The sequence below is a fragment of the Chelonia mydas genome, chromosome 7 (genome assembly GCF_015237465.2).
Source record: "Chelonia mydas isolate rCheMyd1 chromosome 7, rCheMyd1.pri.v2, whole genome shotgun sequence".
Taxonomy (NCBI): Eukaryota; Metazoa; Chordata; order Testudines; family Cheloniidae; genus Chelonia; species Chelonia mydas.
Window position 1 is genome coordinate 64,018,551 of NC_057853.1, and position 22,967 is coordinate 64,041,517.

General features: G+C 40.3%; 1 protein-coding gene across 2 annotated transcripts in view; it reads right to left on the reverse strand.

Moving 5' to 3' along the window:
- DLG5 (discs large MAGUK scaffold protein 5) overlaps nt 1–22,967 on the reverse strand; it is a 192,091-nt gene that overhangs the window by 37,130 nt on the left and 131,994 nt on the right. Inside the window, exons 7-16 of one of the 2 annotated variants that reach the window (XM_037905726.2) lie at nt 17,576–17,888; nt 12,683–12,913; nt 9,158–9,342; nt 8,440–8,565; nt 7,231–7,363; nt 6,442–6,569; nt 4,792–4,967; nt 4,223–4,326; nt 3,112–3,204; nt 1,040–2,059 (exon numbers count right to left, since the gene is read on the reverse strand). In XM_037905726.2, coding sequence (XP_037761654.1) covers nt 1,040–2,059; nt 3,112–3,204; nt 4,223–4,326; nt 4,792–4,967; nt 6,442–6,569; nt 7,231–7,363; nt 8,440–8,565; nt 9,158–9,342; nt 12,683–12,913; nt 17,576–17,888 — 2,509 coding nt within the window. The remainder of the gene's footprint in view (nt 1–1,039; nt 2,060–3,111; nt 3,205–4,222; nt 4,327–4,791; nt 4,968–6,441; nt 6,570–7,230; nt 7,364–8,439; nt 8,566–9,157; nt 9,343–12,682; nt 12,914–17,575; nt 17,889–22,967) is intronic. The other variant, XM_037905728.2, reaches the window with a different exon arrangement.

Here is a 22,967-nt window from a genome sequence, read left to right on the forward strand (position 1 = left end):
TTTTCATTGAGAAAAATTTTAATGGAAGTTTTCCCACCAGCTCTCATACCGAGCACCTTGCAGAATCAGGCCCCAAATCCTGTTCTCTCTTATACCTTCTACTCCATTGCCTGCTCTCAGTTACATCTTTGCAAACCCACTAAAGACAGTAGGGCTGTTCATATGTAATGGAGGGAAAATGTGACCCACTGATATGTAGGCCTTGGGAACACTAACTCTGCGGCCATTTTTACTTTATCTCCCAGTTAACATCCTATCGACCTTAATCAACCACCTGCAATCCTTCTTTTGTCTACTTTGGTAACAAATTTCCCAGTATCTCCATGGAGGGATTTTTCATTCATGCCTTCTGCCACAGCAAAGCCAAGAGTTTTCAGGTCCATATCCTCCTAATAAATACTGTCAACATTTACAGAGTACAACTGCACTTTAACGACTATCAACTTCAGACCATGTTTACAAAGGTATTTAGGCACCTAAAGATGTAGATAGGCACCTAGTGAGATTTACAAAACACCAATGTAATTCAAGAGCCCAACTCACATTGACTTTCAATTGCTTTTGTGAATCCCACTAGTCGCCTATCTACATCTTTGGTCACCTAAATACCTTTGTAAACTTGACCATCATAATTCAATTTTTCAGTCAACGTACACTAGAGAACCTAGAATTATTACTGAGAACATCTGGCACTAAAGAGCGTAAACACCACGCAACATTCATCAAGCGAGACACCGTTATCCCTCTTTGTAACTATCAGTGCCTTTTTGATACTGTAACTCTGAGAATTACTTTTGTAATTCAAGACACAAAAGAACTTTAATGAAGGTGTCAGGGGCTGATATTTTCATTACTATCAATTTTGGGCACCCATTCTGAGACACCCTGAAGGGCCCTGATTTTCAGAATGTGCTGAGTATCCATCCTCTGAAAATCATGCCCCTTTGAAGTTAGTCAAGTTGGGCACCCAAACTTGAGTCACTTTTGAAAATAATGGCCAGCATCCCTGCTTTGGTGCTTCCGTATGTTTAATTTCTACCTGAAGTGAAGGATTAGGAATGGGCACAGGGGTCAGTTTATGTCTCAAAGCAGGTGCTGATTTTGGTCTTGGTCTTTTTATCTCTGGCTCTTCAACTCTTTGAAAGCCAATGTCATCTTCACAAGATTTTCTTGAAGATAGATGAGTGCAGTCGATCCCCTCCTCCCTGTAATAATGCCCAGCGTTCCTGCTGCGCCCCTTGGGAGTGTCTGAGTCCTGCTTAAGTGCTAAGGACACTGGGGGCTGGGCAGTAGCTGGGCTGGTAGGCGGGGATCCAGTCATTACAGTAGAGTCTGATGCAGAACTCGTCTGCTGTTTATGTTTAAATTTAATAGAGTCACTTCTCTTGGGAGGGGTTGGAGGAGTTGAAGCCACTTCAGCTTTTGAGGGCTGAGGTGAATGCGCTGACACCTGATTAGGGGAGAGATAGTCCATTTTGGGAGGAGTCTGTGGTCTTTTGAAAGTGTCAGGGTCGAAGATGGACTTCCTTTGTTTTGGCTTTTTGTACACAGAGAACTTTTCAGTTTCTGCTGTTGAAATATTGACCATCACTTTAGGCCACGTACCACCACTATGCTTAGCTCCATGCCCTTTGTCTAGCGTGGTCTCAACCATGATGCAGTCGGCTACTGTGGGCTCAAACGGCAGCCTCCTGCGGTCCAAGTCAAGCAGTCCATAGCCTCGTTCCCCGTACGTGTCTGGACTGAAGGAGCTAAGACTGTGTTCTGAATTACTGTGGTAGCTGTGCACAGCATTCCTGCGAGAGTCTGCCCGTAAAGCACGGCTGGAAAGGGGCTTGTGATCACAGAACGAACCACTCCCCTGGTCGCTCTGGTCCTTCTTGCCATCCAGGATGTCTGGATTGAAAATGTCTGTCTGTGTTGAACTGTTGTGTTTCAAGTTTCTTTTATTCTGAACTTGTATCTCTGATGTATGAGCCCTGCAGTTCGATATTTTCTCTGAATCCTTCAGGTTTTCAAATATGTTCTGACCACTCCATGATGAGCTCTGAGGAAAAACCTAGGAGGAGAAAAATATTTAATCAACTCAAGACTGTGGCAGACTTGGGTTTTGCACGTGACAGCCTCACCTCCCTCTCCTCCCCCCCAAGCTCCCAATTTACACAGAGACTGTAACATGAAGATGAACATAAAGGAATAAGCCTATATTCTGGGGGAAACGATGGACAGCGTGTGGGTGGGTGGGGAGACTATGGGGAAGTTTAACAATTTCACAGATTGCTGGTACAGAAAATCAGATTGAATGAGGATCGATAAAACAAACCTTCTCATTCTTTTAAAAATACTTTCACAGAGGCAGCATGGTGTAGTGGATAAGGCCCTAGACCAGAAGTCCAGAGATCTGGATTCTGGTTCTGGATCTACCACCATGCTGAATGACACCAGGCAAGTCACCTTTATTGTCTCTGTTTTCCCCTCCCACCTTTTGTCTGTCCTGTCTATTTAGCCTGTCAGCTCTCTGGGGCAGGGACTCTTATAGTGTGCATGTGGCACACCTAGCATAATCGGCCCCTAACCTCAGTTGGGGGTTTCTAGGAACAACCGCAGTATGAAATATAAATGTTTCTCTACTGACAGCCCTTCAGAATGAAGACTTCCGTTTATTCATTATCATGGGCAGAGTCTGCTTTCCCACCAGTGACCCTCAGTCCTGACCCAGAGGGGACCCTTTCTGGGGGCAAGAGGACAGTTCAGTTTCCATGTGCAGGCAAACTTCCTGCAGCTGATGCTAATGAGGGGGCTATATTACCAGTTCGGTTGATAGGTTTATTTTTTTTATGCGAACAGCGATCTGCTGGGAACTGAACTGAGAGCAACCACTGAATTTCACATACTGTAGAATACCTAACAGCCATCCAAAGGTGGTAACTACCCACAGGGACCAACCACTACTACCTAGGGCAAAGCCATTTCATTTAGCTGAGTTTCCACATTACAGTATTCATTTTATGAATGTGCTCTTCTGCCCTTTACAATTACAAAAATATGTATCAACTGAAAAAAAACTCGCAGCTTTTTCTTCACTTCCTCCTTTCCTGTCCCCACACTCACCTTCATCAATGAGAGGGTAAGGGAATCCCTACAGTTTCGTAGCAAAGCTTCACATTCAGTCAGTGATTTATTATCTAGTGCAATGCCATTAATCTGCATAAAAACAAGGGGAAATTAGCAAAACAAACCTAGCAGCATCCAATTGTCTTAGTTTACCTTCTATGAGACAGGCGAATGGTGGTTACACCAACAAAAAAAAACAAAAAAACTGAAGCAGAAAGGAAAACGTCAGTATCCTGGTAAATTGGATTATTTTTTGCATATCAGGGGAATGTGTCTTTTTCAGACACGAGAGATTTGCTCTAACCAGAACTATAATTACAGACTTCCTAATTCACTAGAGCTGGCATTTAATGTATGATTTCTCCACTGCATACACCTCTATTTATCTTTATATATTTGCATGAATCTACCCTCCCTGAGATCCGTTCCTCTGAATAAAATAGGTAACTACTTTTAAAGATATTATTCAGCAGATCACAGACCGCCAGCAGTTCCCAGAAGAGATAAGTAGCATCCTGGAGGAGACAAGAATCTAACCAGTTTCTTTAACTTGGTTCTGGAAGAGCAGGTATATCAGAGGGAGAGTCGTCTTAAGTTCAGAGGAAGTCTGAAGGTAAAGACAGGCCTTCATGGGATTTTGCAAATTGCAGGAGCACTTGTAGTTTAATCAACACATCCAGAAATGGAATGGAGACATAGGTCCACTTTTAAAGGAAGAATAGGCATAAGGTCATCCCAGATCATTTCTATTTCTAAACTCTAATGGAGGTCTTAAGAAGATTCCTTGAACTGCAGTCCTTGTATTAAGTTGTCTTACCTATCGTTTACTGTGAAAAGGGAAGGCAGTGAGATTGTCCACAATAGGTCTGAAGGATGAGTTACTGCAACCATACTTTCAAAACTTCACCAATGAAACTACTAAACGTGGCCCGTATTTTCTATTACTCACCCAACCTATAAACACCAACATGTTTATTCATTAGATCATGAAATTTAAAACGGAGAAAAACATGGTAAAATGAGTCAAATAAAAAGGTTTTAAAGAAAAGGAAATTTATTTTTTCATACTATCTGTGGTATTGAAATTACATTTGTTCTTTAGACTTACGGCAATTATTCTATCTCCCACAGCAAGGGACCCATCTTTGGCAGCAGGGCTACCGGGCACAACAGCAGCAGCAAATACTCCATTCTCTAAACTAATTCCACTGTCTGAAATCCATAAAGATAAAACAAGTTCATTCCTGCAGTTCAAATAATTTAGCAGGTATCTGACTTACCTGCATGAAATAGAAGCACATGTAATAAAAATGCAGTTGGAAATAAATTAGCTTAACTTCTAATAACGTTTAAAAAAAAACACACACACAAAAACAATGGGAAAAGGGTTACAGATAACCCAAAATTTAATATAGCCTTACAAGCACTTTCTAGTGGAGAAAAAGATTGTAGGGATTTGCAAGCTTATTCAGCTGAACTCCTATAAACTTCCTTATAGAGGACAAACTAGAGGTGAGAAATGATACATTAGCAGTATTCATGCAAGAAATCTATCCTTAAGTCACTACTACTTGTTCAGTTAAAAAACAGCTAATGAGAACCCTTATCTAGGAAGTCATAACAATTCAAGCAAGTGGACTAATAGCTTGCCCTGAGCATTCAAATGTAAATAATTACCTTTATGCCCAGCAAGATTGATGTGCAGAGGTGTTATCACTTTCCCGCCTAAGGACTTCCTTCTTCGAACCACCATATTAATAACTCCTCCTCCATTAAGTACAGCTTTTATAACTTGCTTCTTATCCTTATTAGCAAGATCCACATCATTTATTTTCAGCAACCAATCATTCACTCTGGCAGTTAAAACAAAGGCAAGGAAGTCCATGTTATAACAGTACTTTGCTGCACATTGCAAATATGCAATAATTAATTAAAAGGACCATAATACCACTAGCACAACATTGATATGTCACCCTCAATTGTCTAACAGTCCCAATTTCTGAAAAAGGATGATGTTTCCCAGCATCTCTTACTGACATTGAGTAAGACCCAGGTCTTCCTGTTCCACCGCCATTGCTTACTCCACTAGCCCTCAGCGTCTCCTAGTCAAGTTACTGATCCTTGGACACCTCGTATCTAAAAATGTGCTGAGTGGAACTGCTGCGCAGGTACATTAAGCATTATTAGCTCCATGTTAGAGCTGGCCTAACTAAACACAGATATTTCAAGCAATATTCATAAGAGGTAGGTACTCTTGTAAAGTGAGTAACTCATGGTTATTATCTCAATAGTCAGGGCTCTACCACAGATTTTGGCAAGCCACTTAAATTTGCCGTTCCTCTGTTACCGCAAATATTTCATTGTTCTTGAAAACTGTCTCGTGCATGAGCCAATCTCAAAATCTACCTATGTTTGAAGTATTCTGATGTAATTCTGTTGGGCAGACATAGCATTTCATCAGACACTTTCAAAAAATTTCAAATGGGAGCCCTTTAATATCAGAGAGTATTCCCTTAAGTTAAACAAAAACGGCACAGTACGTTCCAGCTTTTATTGAGACCTCAAATATAAAAATCTGAAAACATGAGTTACAAGGCAGGTGAAAGACAGTCTTATAATAGGACTGTGGCTGCAACTTTAACTATGGAGAGGCTTCTTTCCATAATAAACCCTGCACACATCTGCAGAGCCTGGACAATAGCTCTGGTTCTACTGCTTCAAAACACAAGCCTCTAACACTTATGCAAAAGGAAGGTCTCTTCTAGCTTTGTGGTACAGACAACACAATTTTCCGTGAGCTTAACCAACCAAGAGAGAGCCAGATGCTTGCATAATCCATGATTCTACTTCCATTTAAGAAAGAGGCAAAAAACTTGAATTGACACTTTGGCATCAGGACTGGGTCACAAACTATCCATAATCTTTCCCCCCTCTCCCCAACTATAGCTTGCCCACAAATTCTCAAGAAGATCTAAGTATATGGAAAGTCTGAAGAGACAGAAACAGGTTAAGTGTTGGAGGCAGCCAAAGCAGCAGCAGACAAATGTCAACATTGCAAATTGGGATTTTTTTTTTTTAAAATGACCTGTAAATCAAGAATAGCTAGATTTCCATAATGCTTTGCAGACACCTTAATGCAATTTTCAGATCAAACCAATTTTCCAAGCCTAAGTTATTAGGGAGCTAAAACAGAACCCACTTAAAGTATGAAGAGGTGACCAACCATCCACAATATTTTGATTTTTTTTTTCCCTTTTACAACCAAAGCAAATTAAAATAAAAGTGTTTCCACATGGCATGCAAATGATTTACCAGTTAACACTGTACCTTAATCGACCATCTGCAATACTTCCTTTGTCTACTTTGGTGACAAAAATCCCACAGTCTCCAGGGAGGTATGGTTCATTCACACCTTCTGCCACATCAAAACCAAGTGCTTTCAAGTCCATATCCTCCTAATAAACATTGTTAATGATACAAGTGATTCAACTGGAATTCAAACTAATTTGCATTTGTACGTACATAGAAATTGTAAACTGAGTGCTTTTACTATGCCCTTATTTTATATCTTTGGTGCTTTAACAATATCTCAGATGTATAAATTAATATACACAGATTTCAGTTCCTCCCCCAGGTATTAAATGTATTAATACAACCTTGTTCACGGTCTTATTATTATCATTAGTGTTAAGAATTAATCTCCTTGTTTTAAAAAATATTATATATATTTGTTTATTTATTTAGATATTTACAAACACACACCCACACCCCCCATTTTTATATAAAGGTAACTGTTGTGTGGTTTACAAGATAAGATGGCAAAGTTATCTATGGTTTGTACTCCACAAGAGGGATAGATTTCCTGGAACAATGGTCTATTTTGATAATGGTCTATCGTGCCTTAATGTGTTAGCTTTTCATATCTGACTGGTACGATATTTGTTGTAGATACTGCATTTATGGTATGTAACCACAATTAAAATTAATAAGGTTTAAAAATACATATTCAACAAACAGCATTATTTTTATAACCCATTGTACCAGGGATGTAATGACGAAACATGAAGCAATTCATTCATATAAAACACTAAAGTCTTCAATCTATCTTGGGCTTACTCTGTCTTTTTCAAACTCCACCACTTCTGTTTCCCATTCCAGAGAATCCGTGTCTATGGCTGAATCATGAGAACTGTGGGCTATCAACTGCCGAAACCTGGCTTCCTTTTCCAACTGGTTCTCCATCTTCTCTCTATGGAATGAAAGACGTGTTTATAGGTGATTCGGCAGCTCTCTTGTAAAGAAATGAATGAATGAGATTATGTACTTCACAGTTCCTTCTCTAATTTAGCAATGCAATCTCTACTCAGTAAGTAGAAACCTGAACTCACTTTTAAAAACTTCATTTCCTTCATATTGTAATAATCTTCTCTTACATTAACTGAAGGAAACTTACAAACAAGTTCCATACATGAACATATAGAAAATGCCTCTCAAGAAATATAGCAGTAGATTTCTCCCCCCAGGTAAGCTGCTCCTAATACCAGGGGAGAAGTGGATGTGATTTCGTACTGAAAATAAGATCTCCTACACCACTCTGAAAAATGTGATGCATGTTTTCTCCTCTTATTTATAATTCAGTGCAAATCTGGATGTAATGAACGAAGCTTCTGTGAAAGCCTGACTGCAGTGAAAGAGTCGCTTTGGTGCATTTCAACAGACACATTTAGTATGTAGACATGCTCAGAAGATATTACACTTCTGACTGAACAGTCTAATCAGAATGGAGATTTTCTATTTTCTTATTTCCTGGAGGGTAACATGACAAACCAACCAGCTCCTTTTGCCCTTTGTCAATCTATAAATTCATCTACACATGAATCCTGTTGTGTACAATAGGTGTTTAAGATCCATTTTAATCTTAACGGAAATGATGGGTATATTGCAGGCAAAAGGTTATGATAAGCCGGGGCACATAGTAATTATTTTGAAATCTATCTCACCAGTAGATGTTCACTTGAAATTTTCTCTTTTTCTAACTGAATAGCTTTTTAAAAAGCATTAGAACTAATATAGTTTCTTAAACCTCAGACTGCAATAGAGCTTTTGATTACGGTTTAAGCTGAGTAAGTTACCGAAGTTAGCTGAACCAGAACGAGCCCTGTTTTGTGTTGGGGCAGGGCATCTACACTAAGGGGTTTGTGTACTAGTGTTATCTTAGTAACATGGATGCAGACTTCACTTAAGTAGACAGGCCTGAAGAGTTTGTTAATTAAAGGTTTCTAGTATAAAAAGCATTCTATGCAATGAAATCATTTTATAACATACTTTAGTTCCTTCAGTTCACGCACAGCATCATTTTTTTGCTTTCTCATGTCATCGAGATTGCGAAGAGCCTCTGCCAAGTCACTCACAGCTCTGTCTCGCTCTCTCCTCAAGTTGTCACACAAAGTCCTTTGAAAATAACAGATGTTCAGGTAAAACTTTAAAGCTGCAATTTACATTTACTAACTTAAAGAACCCTGAATCCTTATACCCAGTCTTGTCCTTTAGCCACTACAAAATCCTTCCGTTAGAAATTCCACTTTTGTACTTCATGTTTATCTAGAACAAAAGAGGTATTAGGTGTTTTAAAGACAGTAAGACGATGACTAGATCCTCTGAAATCAGGCTTCAGGTCCCTTGCTTTTTTAGACCATGGGTACTACAGAGTTGGCTACTATGTGTGGAGAAAGAGGTACCTTGTTACCACTCCAACTGCTGTGCTGATGGGCTCTGGAGGGATGTTTACCAGAGAGAAGTTAGTATGGCGATGAAGGGGTAGGTTGTTAAGAAGGATGTCTTGGAAGACCCTACAAAGTTAAAACGGGGTATCCCTCCTATTACTTAAGTACACTGTGATAAAATCATGCATTGCCTCAAAAAAGTTAAGATGTGCTATTAAAAACCGTCAAACTCTGAAAGAGTCAGCTGCACTATAAGAACACCATTGCCATTTAGCCATTGAGATTATGAAGAGCACTAGCATGTCATCTAACATATTTACCGTATGCTCTCTCTTTCCGCAACTATCTTGTCCCGTTCTTGAAAGGCCCAATCTCTCCGACATTTGGCTACTTCTGCTTCCTGGACGGATTCCTTTAGCTCCTGTGACATGGCCTCATATTGCTTCCGAAGCATTTCAATTTCTTTGTTAGCTCTTTCTATGTCCAATGTAGCAGAATCTTGTATCTATGAGTTCAAATATATAGAAATATTTATTTTATGTACAATTCATAGAATAAGTATGCACACTAGGTTTTGTAACCCTAACTGCAGGTTTGTTATATGAAGGGCTTGATCCTGAAATCCTTCCACAAACTAAACTAGCATTCAGTGGGAATCCCAAAATTTGTGGGAACTTTGCCTGTGTAAAGGGTTCAGGGTTGGCTCCAAGTATTTTAGTCAATAGGAACAGAGACCAGTCAAAAACTCATAGGACTGTGATCTATGGTAGAAGATTCTTCATCTTAGAGCAAAATCAATATACACTTCATATTTCAGTGACATCTTGCTGATTCATTGATCTGTTTTAGCACACAGACGGAAGATATCTAAGGACAGCTAGAAACAAGATAAACACAGTGAACAATCATGGCACAGACTGGCTGTTTTAGTGTCTACGACTGATCCTGTGACAGGCAGTAAAAACATCAGTCGTACTGATTTACAGTACACCTACCCTTGTGATTCACAATCCCCAATCTCCAAAGGAGGATAATGGATCTCCAAGCAGTTTTTGTTTTAATTCAACGTTTTAGAAAAGATTTTATTTCTCCTTTAAAAAAAAATCCGCACCTCTCTACTACTGCAGATTTCGAACACCGAAGGAAATAACGACAATGACAATGCTGACTTACAGAGAACACTTCCATGTGTGCACACAAGAGAAACAAGCTTATTTTAACACAACCACATTTCAAGCCCTAATCTTGCAGACAGTTACAAGTGAGCTTAACTTGACATATGTGAGTAGTCCTGATGAACTCAAAGGGACCACGCTCTTGAGTAAAGTTAAGCAACTGTGTGTTTGCAGGAACAGGGTCTAAATACATGTAGAGGGGTCCTACCAGTGCTACGAGAGTCAATATACCCAGGACACCATACTTTTAGGGTTGTATGCCTCTCCAAATGGTTTTAATTGCAGCCATTCATGCTTAAAACCCCCAACCACATTCCAACCCACCACTCCAAAAAGTGTAATACTAATTCATGACAACAAACAGAAGCCACAAAAATTCACATCTTTCCTTTCATTGTGCTGTCCCACACATTGTCATTGTGCTGTCCTTTCCCGCTCTTCTACCCCACCCCCCACCTCATCCCTCAAAACCCCCAAATCAACCCACAACAAGTGAGATTTGACCCTATGTACCATGTATCCATCAGTGATCATATCACAGAGATCTCCACTCTGCTTGTTCAGGATCCTCCACTCCCCTTCATAAAACAAAGGTAGACCCTAAGAAGTCACATTTCACTACTCTTGAGGATCTTGTGTTGGAGCCCTACAGTTCCTTCTCTGTGCCCTGGTATACATTTTGGGGGTGGGGGAATTGATCTACGTTGACTTCGGCTATGTGAATACCGTAGCTAAAGTCAACGTACTTAGATCGACTTACCGGGGTGTCTTCACTGCGGTGAGTCAACTGCTGCTGCTCCCCCATCGACTCTGCCTGCGCCTCTCACAGCGCTGGAGTATAGGAGTTGAAGGGAGAGCACACAGGGGTCAATTTATTGAGTCTAGACTAGATGCGATAAATCAATCCATGCTGGATCGATCACTGCCCGCCGATCTGGCGGATAGTGAAGACATACCCTAAATCTCCCCTGCTGTACAGATCCTTAAAATCCGTTGTCACAGCCATCTCTCATTCAGCAGAGGATTTTGTAGGGCTCCTCCTTTGGAGTCCATCAGATGCATCTCTCTACCTATCTGGGAGGTGGGGGCACAGTGCTGAGTGACAGGTACTGCCGGTCCTGCCTACATGAGGATTCCCAAACTCATGCTGATCCTTTGAAGAAGGCTGCAAGTCAAGCCAAGGTCTCCCCATATCAGTGGCTTTTGATGTGGCGAGATGGAGGAAAGCTTTCTGCACAACCAGACAGAGTTGGAGGCATGATAGCCAAATGAAAATAAAATGGTTCTGCACAGTCCAGTTGAATTCCGAGTTTTATTGCTCACTCGGATGCTGCTTCAAGATTGACAAATATGCATGGCATAGAAAGCTGAGGATGGGGGAGTTTTTGTGGTGGAAAAAAAAGTCTATTATGATCAAGGATTGATACTATAATGAAATTAGATAAATGAAAATATGCCTCTCACACACAAAAAAACCCTTCTGAAGGATCTTCTCTAATATAAATATTACTGTAAATCCTATAGTTCTTTCTCAAGGATGAGAAGCAGGGATAATGTAGGATTTTACATATTACTACATTACAGTATAATTATGTATGTAATATATTACATAGAATAGATCTACAAACATGCAACACTGCAAGAATATTTTAGCTCTTCTGTATAATCATTACTAACAGCCACAGCTTGATGTGCTCCATCTATCCCCTTTAATGATATGTATATCTTAGTGTGATTGAATGTAAAGAATTTATGCAGAACAGAAAATCTGTTTCATCACACTTCATATTGTTTCATTTATAAATTGCTTTATAAAGGTTTAAATTGTTGGCACACATAATAAGCATGTTACAGACATAAGTAGCTACATAACAGATATATACGAGCACGCCAGCAGAAGGTATTACAGATTGTTTTAAGTGACTGAGATGGGGCACAGGGGACCCATATCAGCAAAGAAGGGGTTAAGGAGTGCCTTTGGATCCACCTAGCCCCACCCTGCTACACCTGCAGCCAATGCCAAGACAGGAGGGAGAATAAAAGACGACCACCTGGCTCAGTTCAGGGCTGACAGGCAAACAGCCAGACCCCAAGGAGCGAACAACACTCAAATAAGACACTAGTGGAGGAACCAAGCCCAAAGGAAAGGGCAGGGATGCGCCTCTCTACCCCTCTTTCCACCAGAAGATTGTGGGACAGCCTAGTGTTTGGGGACCTTTTTTTTTTTTTTTGTTATTGAACATTTTGGGGTTTGAGCCCCTCAACCCTACCCAGAACTGGAATAAGACTGATGGGAAAACTAGCTGATGGAGCCTGCCTCAAATGGTGTCCTGGAACATCCACAAGGGGGTGATGTTCCAGCCACACTACTACTGTAACCTGCTGAACTATTGGGCTATAACAATCTGTGAACCATATATTAAAACCATCTATTAACCCTTTATAAATGAAAACTTAAAAACTGTGACTGATTGATTTATTTTAAACTAGTAGCCTAGTCACTCCCCCTCTTAAGGAGTGCATGCACGCATGCATATGAAGCATTCTTCATTGAAATAAAAAAAAAAAAAAAAAAAAAAAGCTTTGTACCAAGTCTTTTACAAGCATGCCGAATGGCATTTACACTCTGTGACCTAAAAAGAAAAAGCCATCTACAAAGACAGCCAGTACCTGACGAGCTTGGTAATATTCCCTTAGCAGATGGTCTCTCTGGATGATAGCTTCTGTTCTCTCTTTCCTGGCAACATCTCTTTCTTCCTTCACTGTCTCTATATCCTTGCAAGCTTGATCAAGTTCCTTCTGGGCCTCAGCCTTGTCCTTCACTTCATGACAGTACTTTTCCAGCAACTCATTCCTCTCACAAATTGCTCGATCTCTTTCCACTAGAGCTGAGTTTAGCTCCTACAACGAAACCCATTGTTTGCAGGGTGTTAGGTACAGAGCAATATTTCTTCTTTCCAGTTGAATACACATTGACACCTTAAAAACTGGGGGTATATAACGAACATTCTGCAAAATGGGGAATTGTATAGCTCTGTCCCCCTATTAAATACAGAGAAAAAATAGCTAACAACATTCAGCAAAGTGTTAAAACTGCCATGCCACCACCTTTAAACACCCTGCTGTCTGAATAATGAAGCACATAATCTAGGAACACTCATGGCTCTGAGAAACCTGGAGAGAGTACATTTGTTGCAAGTCCTCAGGAGTCCTGGACAGCCACTCAGATTTAACACAAAACAATCATATTACATATTTTAAACGTATTTTTATTCAATGTTGTAATTACATAGTGCTATACAGCTCTCCTTTGCAGAATGTGAGCACAAACCTTTCCCTTTCGTGTTATTTCAAAGCAATTTCCTTCATTATTGCATGGCTGAGATAATATTTTCCAACCTAAGTGAATGAGTGCTTCACAGCTTCACAGACGTTTTAAAGGGACTTGAGAATCTTACAGCATAAGACACCAATTGTGTGTACATGTGAAATGTTACAATTATAAGATAAGAATATGACGTGCCATAAAATACTGTGAACAATACATTATGTCGAGTGTAGCATATGAGTCACCTGAGAGGTGTGAACATACTACTTCATGGGCCTGTGCAACACCATGAAGACAAAGAGTTATTCTTAGGAGACTTTAAATAGAACTGTTAAGATCTTAAAAACAATTCTGCTGTTATATTATACCAGAGATTTCTGTCTTGTAGTTGGAGCAGGAGACTTGCACCAGGGCTCCTGGGTTCTATTCCCACCACTCATGCAGTCTGTGTGACCCCGAACAAACCACTAGTCCTGATTTTCTGAGGAGCTGACTTCAGTGGGAGCTGGGGTTGTTTAGAACCTCGGGGAAAAAAATCAGGCCCACCACATCAGTTTGTCGCCTGGCTTGAATAATTCCTCTGCAGAAAGTGTTTTGAGATCCTTGGATAAAGGTGATATAGAAGTAATAAAGCTTCATCAGTGTTCAGCAGAGCCAAAAGGCCAACAAAGCACTGGGGCAGAGGAATAATTCCTGACAAGGCTTTTAAATATTAGAAAATCATACTTTAAAAAACTTTGGAAAAATTAGGCATTGCCATAGTTTTCTCAGAGGTGCTCAAGCGGACATAAAATAAAGCAACTGGCTGATTTAGAACAGACATCTCCTCTCTCTAACCAATAGTACGGCCTTCTCTCCGCTTTATTTGTTTTATGTGGTTTAGACGGAACAGCAATCTGACAGTACAAGACCAAATATCATCTGATGCCCATCAAAACAATTCCCGATAGAAAATGCAGCACTCTGGCCTGAAGAATCAAAGACTTCTGGATATAAGTAGGTGAAAACAGAGACTATCAGTGTGGCAGGGAAGACTGCTAACATGGATCACCAGAGAATTCTCTTCTCTTTAGCAAACAGAAATGGATGGTGTAAATATAAAAAAAAAACAAAAAACTGTGGGACTTCAGTCCCAAATCCCAGCTGAAGAGTTTATACTATTCTCTTGGTAAACAAGAACTGCCATATTGCAGCTATTATTTACAAAAGGTACTGCTACAACTTTTAGTGTGGGACAGTGCTAATAATGATTGGGCAAGTATTGCTCTTTCTTGCTCAATTTGCTTCTGCCTACAGGTATGTAAAACTCAAATTACACTGTTTCATTGTTATATAATCAGATGGAGAATGTAGATAGTTCCCAGGCAGAAAGTGAACTGCTCTTTGCATCTGTGATAAAAATTCTTACTCTCGTAGGAAGTTTTCAAATGTGAATACATTTGTGATGAAGAGCCCTGTAAGATACAAGAGTGAATACAACTTGTTCGCCAAAGGAAAGAGCCAACTGAATTGCTGAGATAAAATATTATATACCCAGGTAGTTGCTTGTGCACCCCCATCCTAAAAGTAAAATGGTATGGCAGGCTACCTGAGCCTGCAAAAACAGACAAAAATCCCTTATCGAAAGCTCTGTGTATGGCTTAAATCATTGGACTCTTGCCTGAAATTGTCCACAGTAAGTAAGCTTAATTCCATTTTCCTACTTTTGGATTTGTTCTATCACCTGTGTGCACCATAGATTTCAGAAGTGTCTGGATATGGTTTAATCCATTTGTGTTTGAGCAAGCAGGACCCCATGAAGATTTAGAAACTAGGGAGCAGCACTAGGTCTGAGAGTTCATAGCTCATTGATCTTTAAAAGCTAAAATTATTAAAAAAAACCCTAGCTTTGATAGCTTTTACATTTTAGAATAGCACAAAAACTGCATCACTATACACAGATGTACTAGGATGAACATTTAAAACAGTTTAAATTGATGCAGTGCTGTTTTAGACAAATAGCTATGACCACAATACATGACCGTCATAACTGCAACATATCACTAGGTGGAGCTACACACAATAGGAAGCAATTGCAGTACGAGATATAGTCAAACTCATTGAAAGGATAATCCCGTTTATGTGGGATTCTCATGCATGGTACTCCAAGCGGAAGTGTCACTTGATCAATAAACCACCTGTATATCCCTCTCAAATTCCTGCCCAGGTACTAGATCTAGTCAGAACTAGATAAATGCAAGTTCAGATGGTCAGCATTACATAACAAAGGAACACCCTGCTCAGAGGCAGAATATCCCCATAATTATAAAGAAAAACTGAAATGCCAGCACAGTAATGTTAATTTATATTAGTGGTTCTGAAACTTTTTTTTATTGGTGACACCTTTCATTGAGTGCGCCTCCCCCCCCCCCCCCGTATAAATATATAAAAAATAGTTTTTAATTTAACACTATTATAAATGCTGGAGACAAAGCGGGGTTTGGGGTGGAGGTTGACAGCTCACGGCCTCCCATGTAATATCCTCGTGACCCTGAGGGGTCCAGACCCCCAGTTTGAGAACCCATGATTTATATAATTAAAAGAGTTGTTCAAGCAAAAGCTACGGCAGCAGCCTCACTATACAGACACAGGAATTCTATCTGACCTTAAAAAAAACATTCATAACATTTTATTTTAAAAAAATATGTCAGCAACTAGCATCTTGTTCATCAGGATTATGTCCTTCTTCCTGTCCCTATTCAACTACTCATCCAAGTGCCTTCAAGATTGTGAGCTAACTCTCCAGGAATGCTTGTTTGTTTTATTTTTTAATCCTACGCTTAATAAGCACCCGTGCAAATTGAAGTAGGAACTGTGTGGATTGTTAAAACAAATTATGAGTGTTCAGTCAACTTTGGGTGAGATTTACAGAAGTTACCCTTACCCTGCTATCACTGAAGTTAATGGTAAAACTACGATTGTCTTCAATGGGATCGGAGTTAGGCCAACGCTGAGAGCTTCTGAAAACCCCACCTTTTAGCTATGTCTATGGTGCTGCAGCTGTGCCTCTGTAGAGCCATAATACGGACCCTTCCCATATCAATGGAAGGGGTTTTTCTATCAATGTAGTTAATCCACCTCTCTGAGTGGCGGTACCTAGGTCAACAGAAGAATCCTTCTATTTACCTCGCCATATCCACACTGGGGTTAGGTTGACCTAACTATGGTGCTCAGGGTGCAAACATTTTCACAGCTGAGTGACATAGCTAGGTCAATTATTTATTTTATTTGTTTTTAAGTGTAGACCAGGCCTTATTGATTTACGTTCCAGATAGCTAGCACCTACCAAGTTCAATTGTTAGGCCAAAGTTTTTTTAACTTGGTTGTTTGAGTGTTGGCTACATAGCCTAACCCATATTTATGTACCTAAATAAGAGAGATCTGGTTTTCAGAAGTGCTGCAGTTGGATAATTTTACGTAAAGGATTATTTGTGATCAATGACAAGCGTGTGAAAGGAAAGCCAAAAAAAAAAAAAAGGATTTATGGGCACTAGAAAAATATTTAGTCATATGTGAATCACCTAAGCAAAATATTTGAAAACTGAATGACCAACTGAATACTATTTTACTATTTAGCAGCACGCTGCATTTGTAAATCCTACTAACAGCACTCGTGTTTTAAACATTAAGCATATATTGCTGAAGTAATACTGCTTTGGGATTAATATGATTTATAAAGCAGTGCCTGCATTTTTGTAAATCACAGTGCCAAATATCCTCTAATTTTGAGAGGCTAAATGGCAAAGAACAGGGGGCATAATTGTAGTCTTTGAGTAGATGTTAAAATGAGGCTGAGAGTCTATTTTATAATGCTAGGCGTTTTTTCTTAATAGATAATACCCAGATGTGTGTCTCTTAGCTACAAGTTAAAAACGAAAGAAAAAAATTATATATCTTAGTTCTATCTATTGTTATACAGTGCATCACTTGCTGGATACAAAAGGTTGGCTTGTTAAAATGAGGAATTTGAAGTGAACTGAACAGAACAAGTCAAGTGCATAGCAGATTGCAGCTGACAGGTACTCGACTGTATTCAATAAAGAGTGCCGCCAGGAGAACGTCAGCCAGGACTTTCCTTTTCACAATGAAGCCATGTTTCCCATCTATCGGGCACACATTTTTTTTTGCACAGCTGCAAGAAGGCACTGGTAAAACCGCTTTATCCTCCCACCCACAACAAAATGGTCCCTTGGTACCTGTCTTAAAGCTTCCATCTCTTCACTAGCCACTCTTTTCTCTGAGGAAGTGTTTTTCAGTTTGGACTCTGCAAGCTCTAGCTCAGTTTGAAGCTTATCCACCTCTTTGATCACTTGGTCTCTCTCACTCATTATGAGGCGATACTCATTGAAAACAGAGTCTCTCTCTTCCTTGTACTTCTCTGCATCCTTCACTGCCTTCAGCTGCATTGTTTTGAACCGCGTCACTTCTGACTGTAACCGCTCCATCTCTCTCTGCAACTCCTTGTTCTGCGCAGTTGCTTTGCTTAGCTCTTGCTGAATTGACTCAAACCTAAACAAAAAAAAGAAACAAAGCCGCTTCCATCATTCTGCATTTTCCTTTTATAGAGCTGGTGAAATGTAGGGCTGGAAGGGACTCAAGAAGTTATCAAGTCCAGCTCCTGGCACTGAGGCAGGGCCAAGTAAACCTAGATCATCCTTGACAGGTGTTTGTTCAACCTGTTCTTAAAATCTTCCAATGATGGGGACTCCACAATCTCCCTCGAAAGGTTATTCCAGAGTTTAACTACCTTATCATTAAAAAGTTTTTTCTAATGTCTAGCTTACATCTCTCTTGCTGCAGATTAAACCTATTACTTCTTGTCCCATTTTTAGCAGACATGGGGAACAACTGATTATTATCCGCTTTGTAACAGCCCTTAACTTATGTGAAGACTTACCAGCTTCTCTCTCTCAGGACTAAACATGCCTTTTTTTTTTTTTTTTTTTAACCTTTCTTCATAGGTCAGGTTTTCTAAACCTTTTATCATTTTTGCTTCTCTCCTCCGGATAATCTTATTGTAGTGCGCATCTATACAACTAAATGCTTCCTACATGTTCAAGAGTATCCATTAAACAGTGCAGTAAACAGCAAAACTTTGCAGAACACCTTTTTTTAAAGGGCATGCATCCACACTACAAACTTACAGCGGTATAACTACATCACTCAGGGTGTGAGAAATCCACACCCATGAGTGACAGAGTTATATCAACCTCACCCTGGCGTAATCTGCGAACACTGAAGGGAGAGCTTCTCCCATCAGCCTAGCCACTGCCTCTCACAGAGATAGATTAACTGCGCCAACGAGAGAAGCTCTCCCGTCAGCATAGTAGCATCTTCACTAAAGTGCTATAGCAGTGCTGTACGTGCAGACAAGCCCTTAGTGTACGAGTGCAGTCCTTTTCAACCATTTCTGTCCCAGAAGCCCCCCCACCCCCAACTCCAGAACTCCTGCCCCACCTGGCCAGAACCCATTTAGAAATGTGAGAAGGCCGGGTGGTTGCAACTGAAGATTTGTAATTAAAACAGGAAAAACATGCACTTGATGCACAGAAGCAGTAAAAATAAAGCAAATAATTTTTCGTATAATGTATATAAAATGTGATCAATAATAATTCTGAAAATACACCATTACAGAAATTGATGATCTGTTTTTGCCCGAAATAATGTGTTCCGTTCTGGGCACTCCATCCTGGAAAGGATATAGCAAAGGCGGGGGTGGGGGGAGAAATGGGCATCGGAAATTACCAGTGCCATTGTTTAGAAAGGAGATAAATTAGAGGTGTGGAAAATGTGGGGGATAAGGACAGTAAATTGGATGCTCCCATTTGCCTTATTCTGATAAGAGAACAAAGGGTCATCAGCTAACTTAAGGGCAACAAATTTAAATTTGATTTAAAAAAGTATTTCTTTTTAACACAACATGTAGTTAATATGTGAAGTTTATTGCCACAAGATATAAGAGGCCAAGAGCTTAGTGAGATTCAGAAAAGACTTAGATGTCCATATGAATAATAAGAGCATCCACAGTTATGTTGATAGAATTTAAAAAATAATGAAGGATATAAATCCTCATGCTTCAGAGCATAAGCCAACCACTAACTGATGGGAGTTCGGAAGAAACTTCTCCTAGAAGCATATTCTTCCATAATTTTACACAAAGGGTTTCTTTGCACCTTTTTTCCTGAAGCATCTGGTTATTACCAATGGCAGAAACAGGGTACCTGCCTTAATAGATCTAGTCTGATTCAGCATGGCAATTCCTATATGCCTCTAGCATATTTTGTGTTCTCACACAAACACTTAGTATGATCTAGACATGGTTCTTGTGCAAGCCAGTATACCATGCTTTGACCCTGGAAACCAGAGCTTTAGGCCTGAATGTCAGGCTGTGCCAGGCTCTGGGCCTATCAGGTAAGCAGGGAATGCTACCTAAGATATTTAGCTGAGGGCACCTGGAAATTTAAAGCACCTCCATGCCATTAGACATCTGTCAGTAATTTGCAAGTGTCTCCCCTGCCATTAGTGCAGATTAAAGAATCTCCTTACAGATCACCAGTCTGTAGACAACAGAAAAATCTACTGTTAAGTACTTTATTTTATTTTATTTTTCTTTTGGAGTTGTGGGCAAACCTGAGGATGAGACTGCACCTTACCGGGCATAGATAACACATTAAAAGCCTGTGAGAGACACATACGTGATATATAACCTTGTGGCCGTGTGCATTCCAAGCACCATTATGGTCACAGAGAAGGGAATGGGGGGAAAAAATTTAAATCAGTATCTGCCAAACGGAAACGGGGCATCAGCTATAAAGAGGCTACATGATATAAAGATTGTTTTTTTAAGCAGAAGAAAAAACACTTGAGCCATCAGGAAGTATCTAAATGGGGGAGGAAAATCATATCTTCTGTAGAGGATTCTTCTATCTGTTAAACTATCATAATAAGGATAGCTGAGTAGATATACAATGAAGTTTCATGTGGAAAACCTGGCTTCAGAACTGACCTTGAGCCGACTGCTCTCTGCCTCCAAGGAGGAAAGAGCAAGAGACAGCTGGCATCACACTTTCACAGCTCAGAGGCTTCCTATTCTATCCACAGGGTCAATACTACCAAGCCATGTTTTGTTAAACAAAAACAAAATGCAATTTAGACTCTGCTTAAACATGTTTTTAAACCAAATTGCAGTTAAAAAGTGCTGAAGTTTGCAAGTTTTGTAGCGAGTTAGTCCTTAAACTAAACTGCAGATTTGGTACATTTGATACTCTGAAAAATGAATTTTGAAAAGAGCAATATTTCATGCTTAAAAACAATATACTGACCATGCACAAGGATTATTTTCAAGCTGTTTTTAATTATAAATTTACCATTCAGTTATATATATTTTTGATTGAATGGTTATGAAGAGGGAAAAAAGTCACAAGCAAAGAGCTAACAGGTTAAAACCCCATAACTATGCACTCACAAAAAAAACAAAAAAAACCACCCATACAAAATGAATAAAACACAATGAAGTAAGTTCCTCAGTTCAATTAACTTGCTTTCTCATATGCTACTGAGAAACAGGACTGCAGTTCCTCAAATTCCCCAGACTTCACATTCCAGTGCTACACTATAATACCACACAACACAATAGATTTACTAACAGACTTCATTTCTTCATGAGGACTCTTTCAGTGACTATACAGTACTAACCTTGAGCGGAGCATTCCATATACCTCGTTAAGAGCCAGTATATTATGCAAATCCCCAAGCAAGTAGATTCTAGAATTTAAATAGAAGTCTGCGTATAAAATTTACTTCCTCTCTAAAGAGGAATCCTATAGAACAGGACTATAACATGGGTCACCAAGGCTTTGTCAATATAACCAGAGTTCCTGCACTGCTCACGACAGCACATTAAGCTTTTGCACACTTCCAGAAGTCAACAAAGCAGGTACAAAACGTTGCCAGTTTAAACTTCTGATGCATCACAGATATACAAATGGCAATGCAAATGTGTCCATGCCGCAGCCCTCATCCCAGCTAACAGAGAGTTCTGTGTTCACGGGATGATGGGAGGAAATTGGAAAACAGTGAGAGAGAATTTTAGACTTTCAGCTCTGACCCTCATAAGGTTATCCCTAACTTATGGCAGGAAAAACCCATGGCACCCCCAGTGGCGGATTTAGAGTTAGTGTGGCCCTGTGCTCAGCTTCATTTTTGGGGTCCCTCCTTGGGATCCAACCAAGAAAAAGAACATTCTCTCTTATCTTCCTCCCACCCCCGTTTTTCATTCTTTTTTTCATCCTCCTCCTATAAGTAATAGGAAGTAAATGAAAATAAAGTGAGGTACCTTGATTGTTTTTGTAGTCTAACTTATTTTTCCACAGACCACTTGAAAATCGCTCAGGGTCTCGGCGAACCACTTAATGATCTTTCCAAATATTGTTTGTACCATTAGCTAACTATTGTAAAGGGGGGAGAAATATGTGCCGTGGAGGTGCAGGAGCCCCGCCTTTGCTCTGGCCTGCCCCAATTCTACCCCCTTCCCCAAGGCCCCGCCCCCGCCTCTTCTCTGCCTCCTCCCCTGAGCGCTTTGCAGCCCTGCTCCTCCCCTTCCCTCCAGGAGCGACCTGAGCACTAGCAAACAGCTGTTTGGCAGTAGGGGAAGCGTTGGGAGGGGCGGGAACATGGCACGCTCAGTGGCTGCCGGTGGGGGTGGAGCCTGCAGCAGGAGCCCCAGGAGCTGGCAGGACCAAGCTTCTGCCCCCACAGAGTCGGGCCCCGTGCCAGGGCACCCTGTGTTTCACTGTAAATCCACCTCTGGGCACCCCCAACTCACCCACACACATCCTTTTCAGGTCTTCTCTACACTTGTACATTTCTTACCCCCTTTTAAGCAGTGGTGTAAGCCATTCAAGATCTAGCGTAAGCCATGTGCAGGGTAGAGTTAGATGACATGATGCTAAACATGCCTGTGCCCACTCTGTGCCGGCATTTACCCAGCTGGTAGCCCTGCTAAAGAACAGGTCAGAAGTTTCCTAGTGAAGACACACCCTCACTGGCTTCTGTTCAGCAGACTCTAACCCATGATGCCGTCAGGCTGGAGCACCACTGGAGATCAGCATACAGTCTGAGATACCATTACAGCAGCATGAAGGTTTTCTCCAGGCATGGGGCCCTCTTCATTAGCTAAAACTCCACTCCCAGAACAAGAACCCTACCTGGCAGCCTATGTTTATGCTACAATGGATTCATCATCTATTGAGTCGAGTTCATTAAACCTGGCAAACAAAGCCCCAAACCTTTCAGGTTTGACAACAACTAATGTACCCTTGAATGGACATTTGACTCCCCTTAGATAGGAGTCAAGTACAGCCGAGAAGAAAGAATAAACCCCTATGAACCACAAGTTTTCTTAGATGAACTGAAGGACAGTTTTTACAGGATTTTACATAGATAAAAACATAATCCTGGGAAAGGTTGGGCAGGACAATAATTTCCTCTCAATGATTTTTAGTCCCTGAAGTTGTGTGGGGGTGGAGTTCTTTTTGTTTTTTTTACATACTGACTAAGGTGCCTTCCACTGTAGATACACAAATGTTT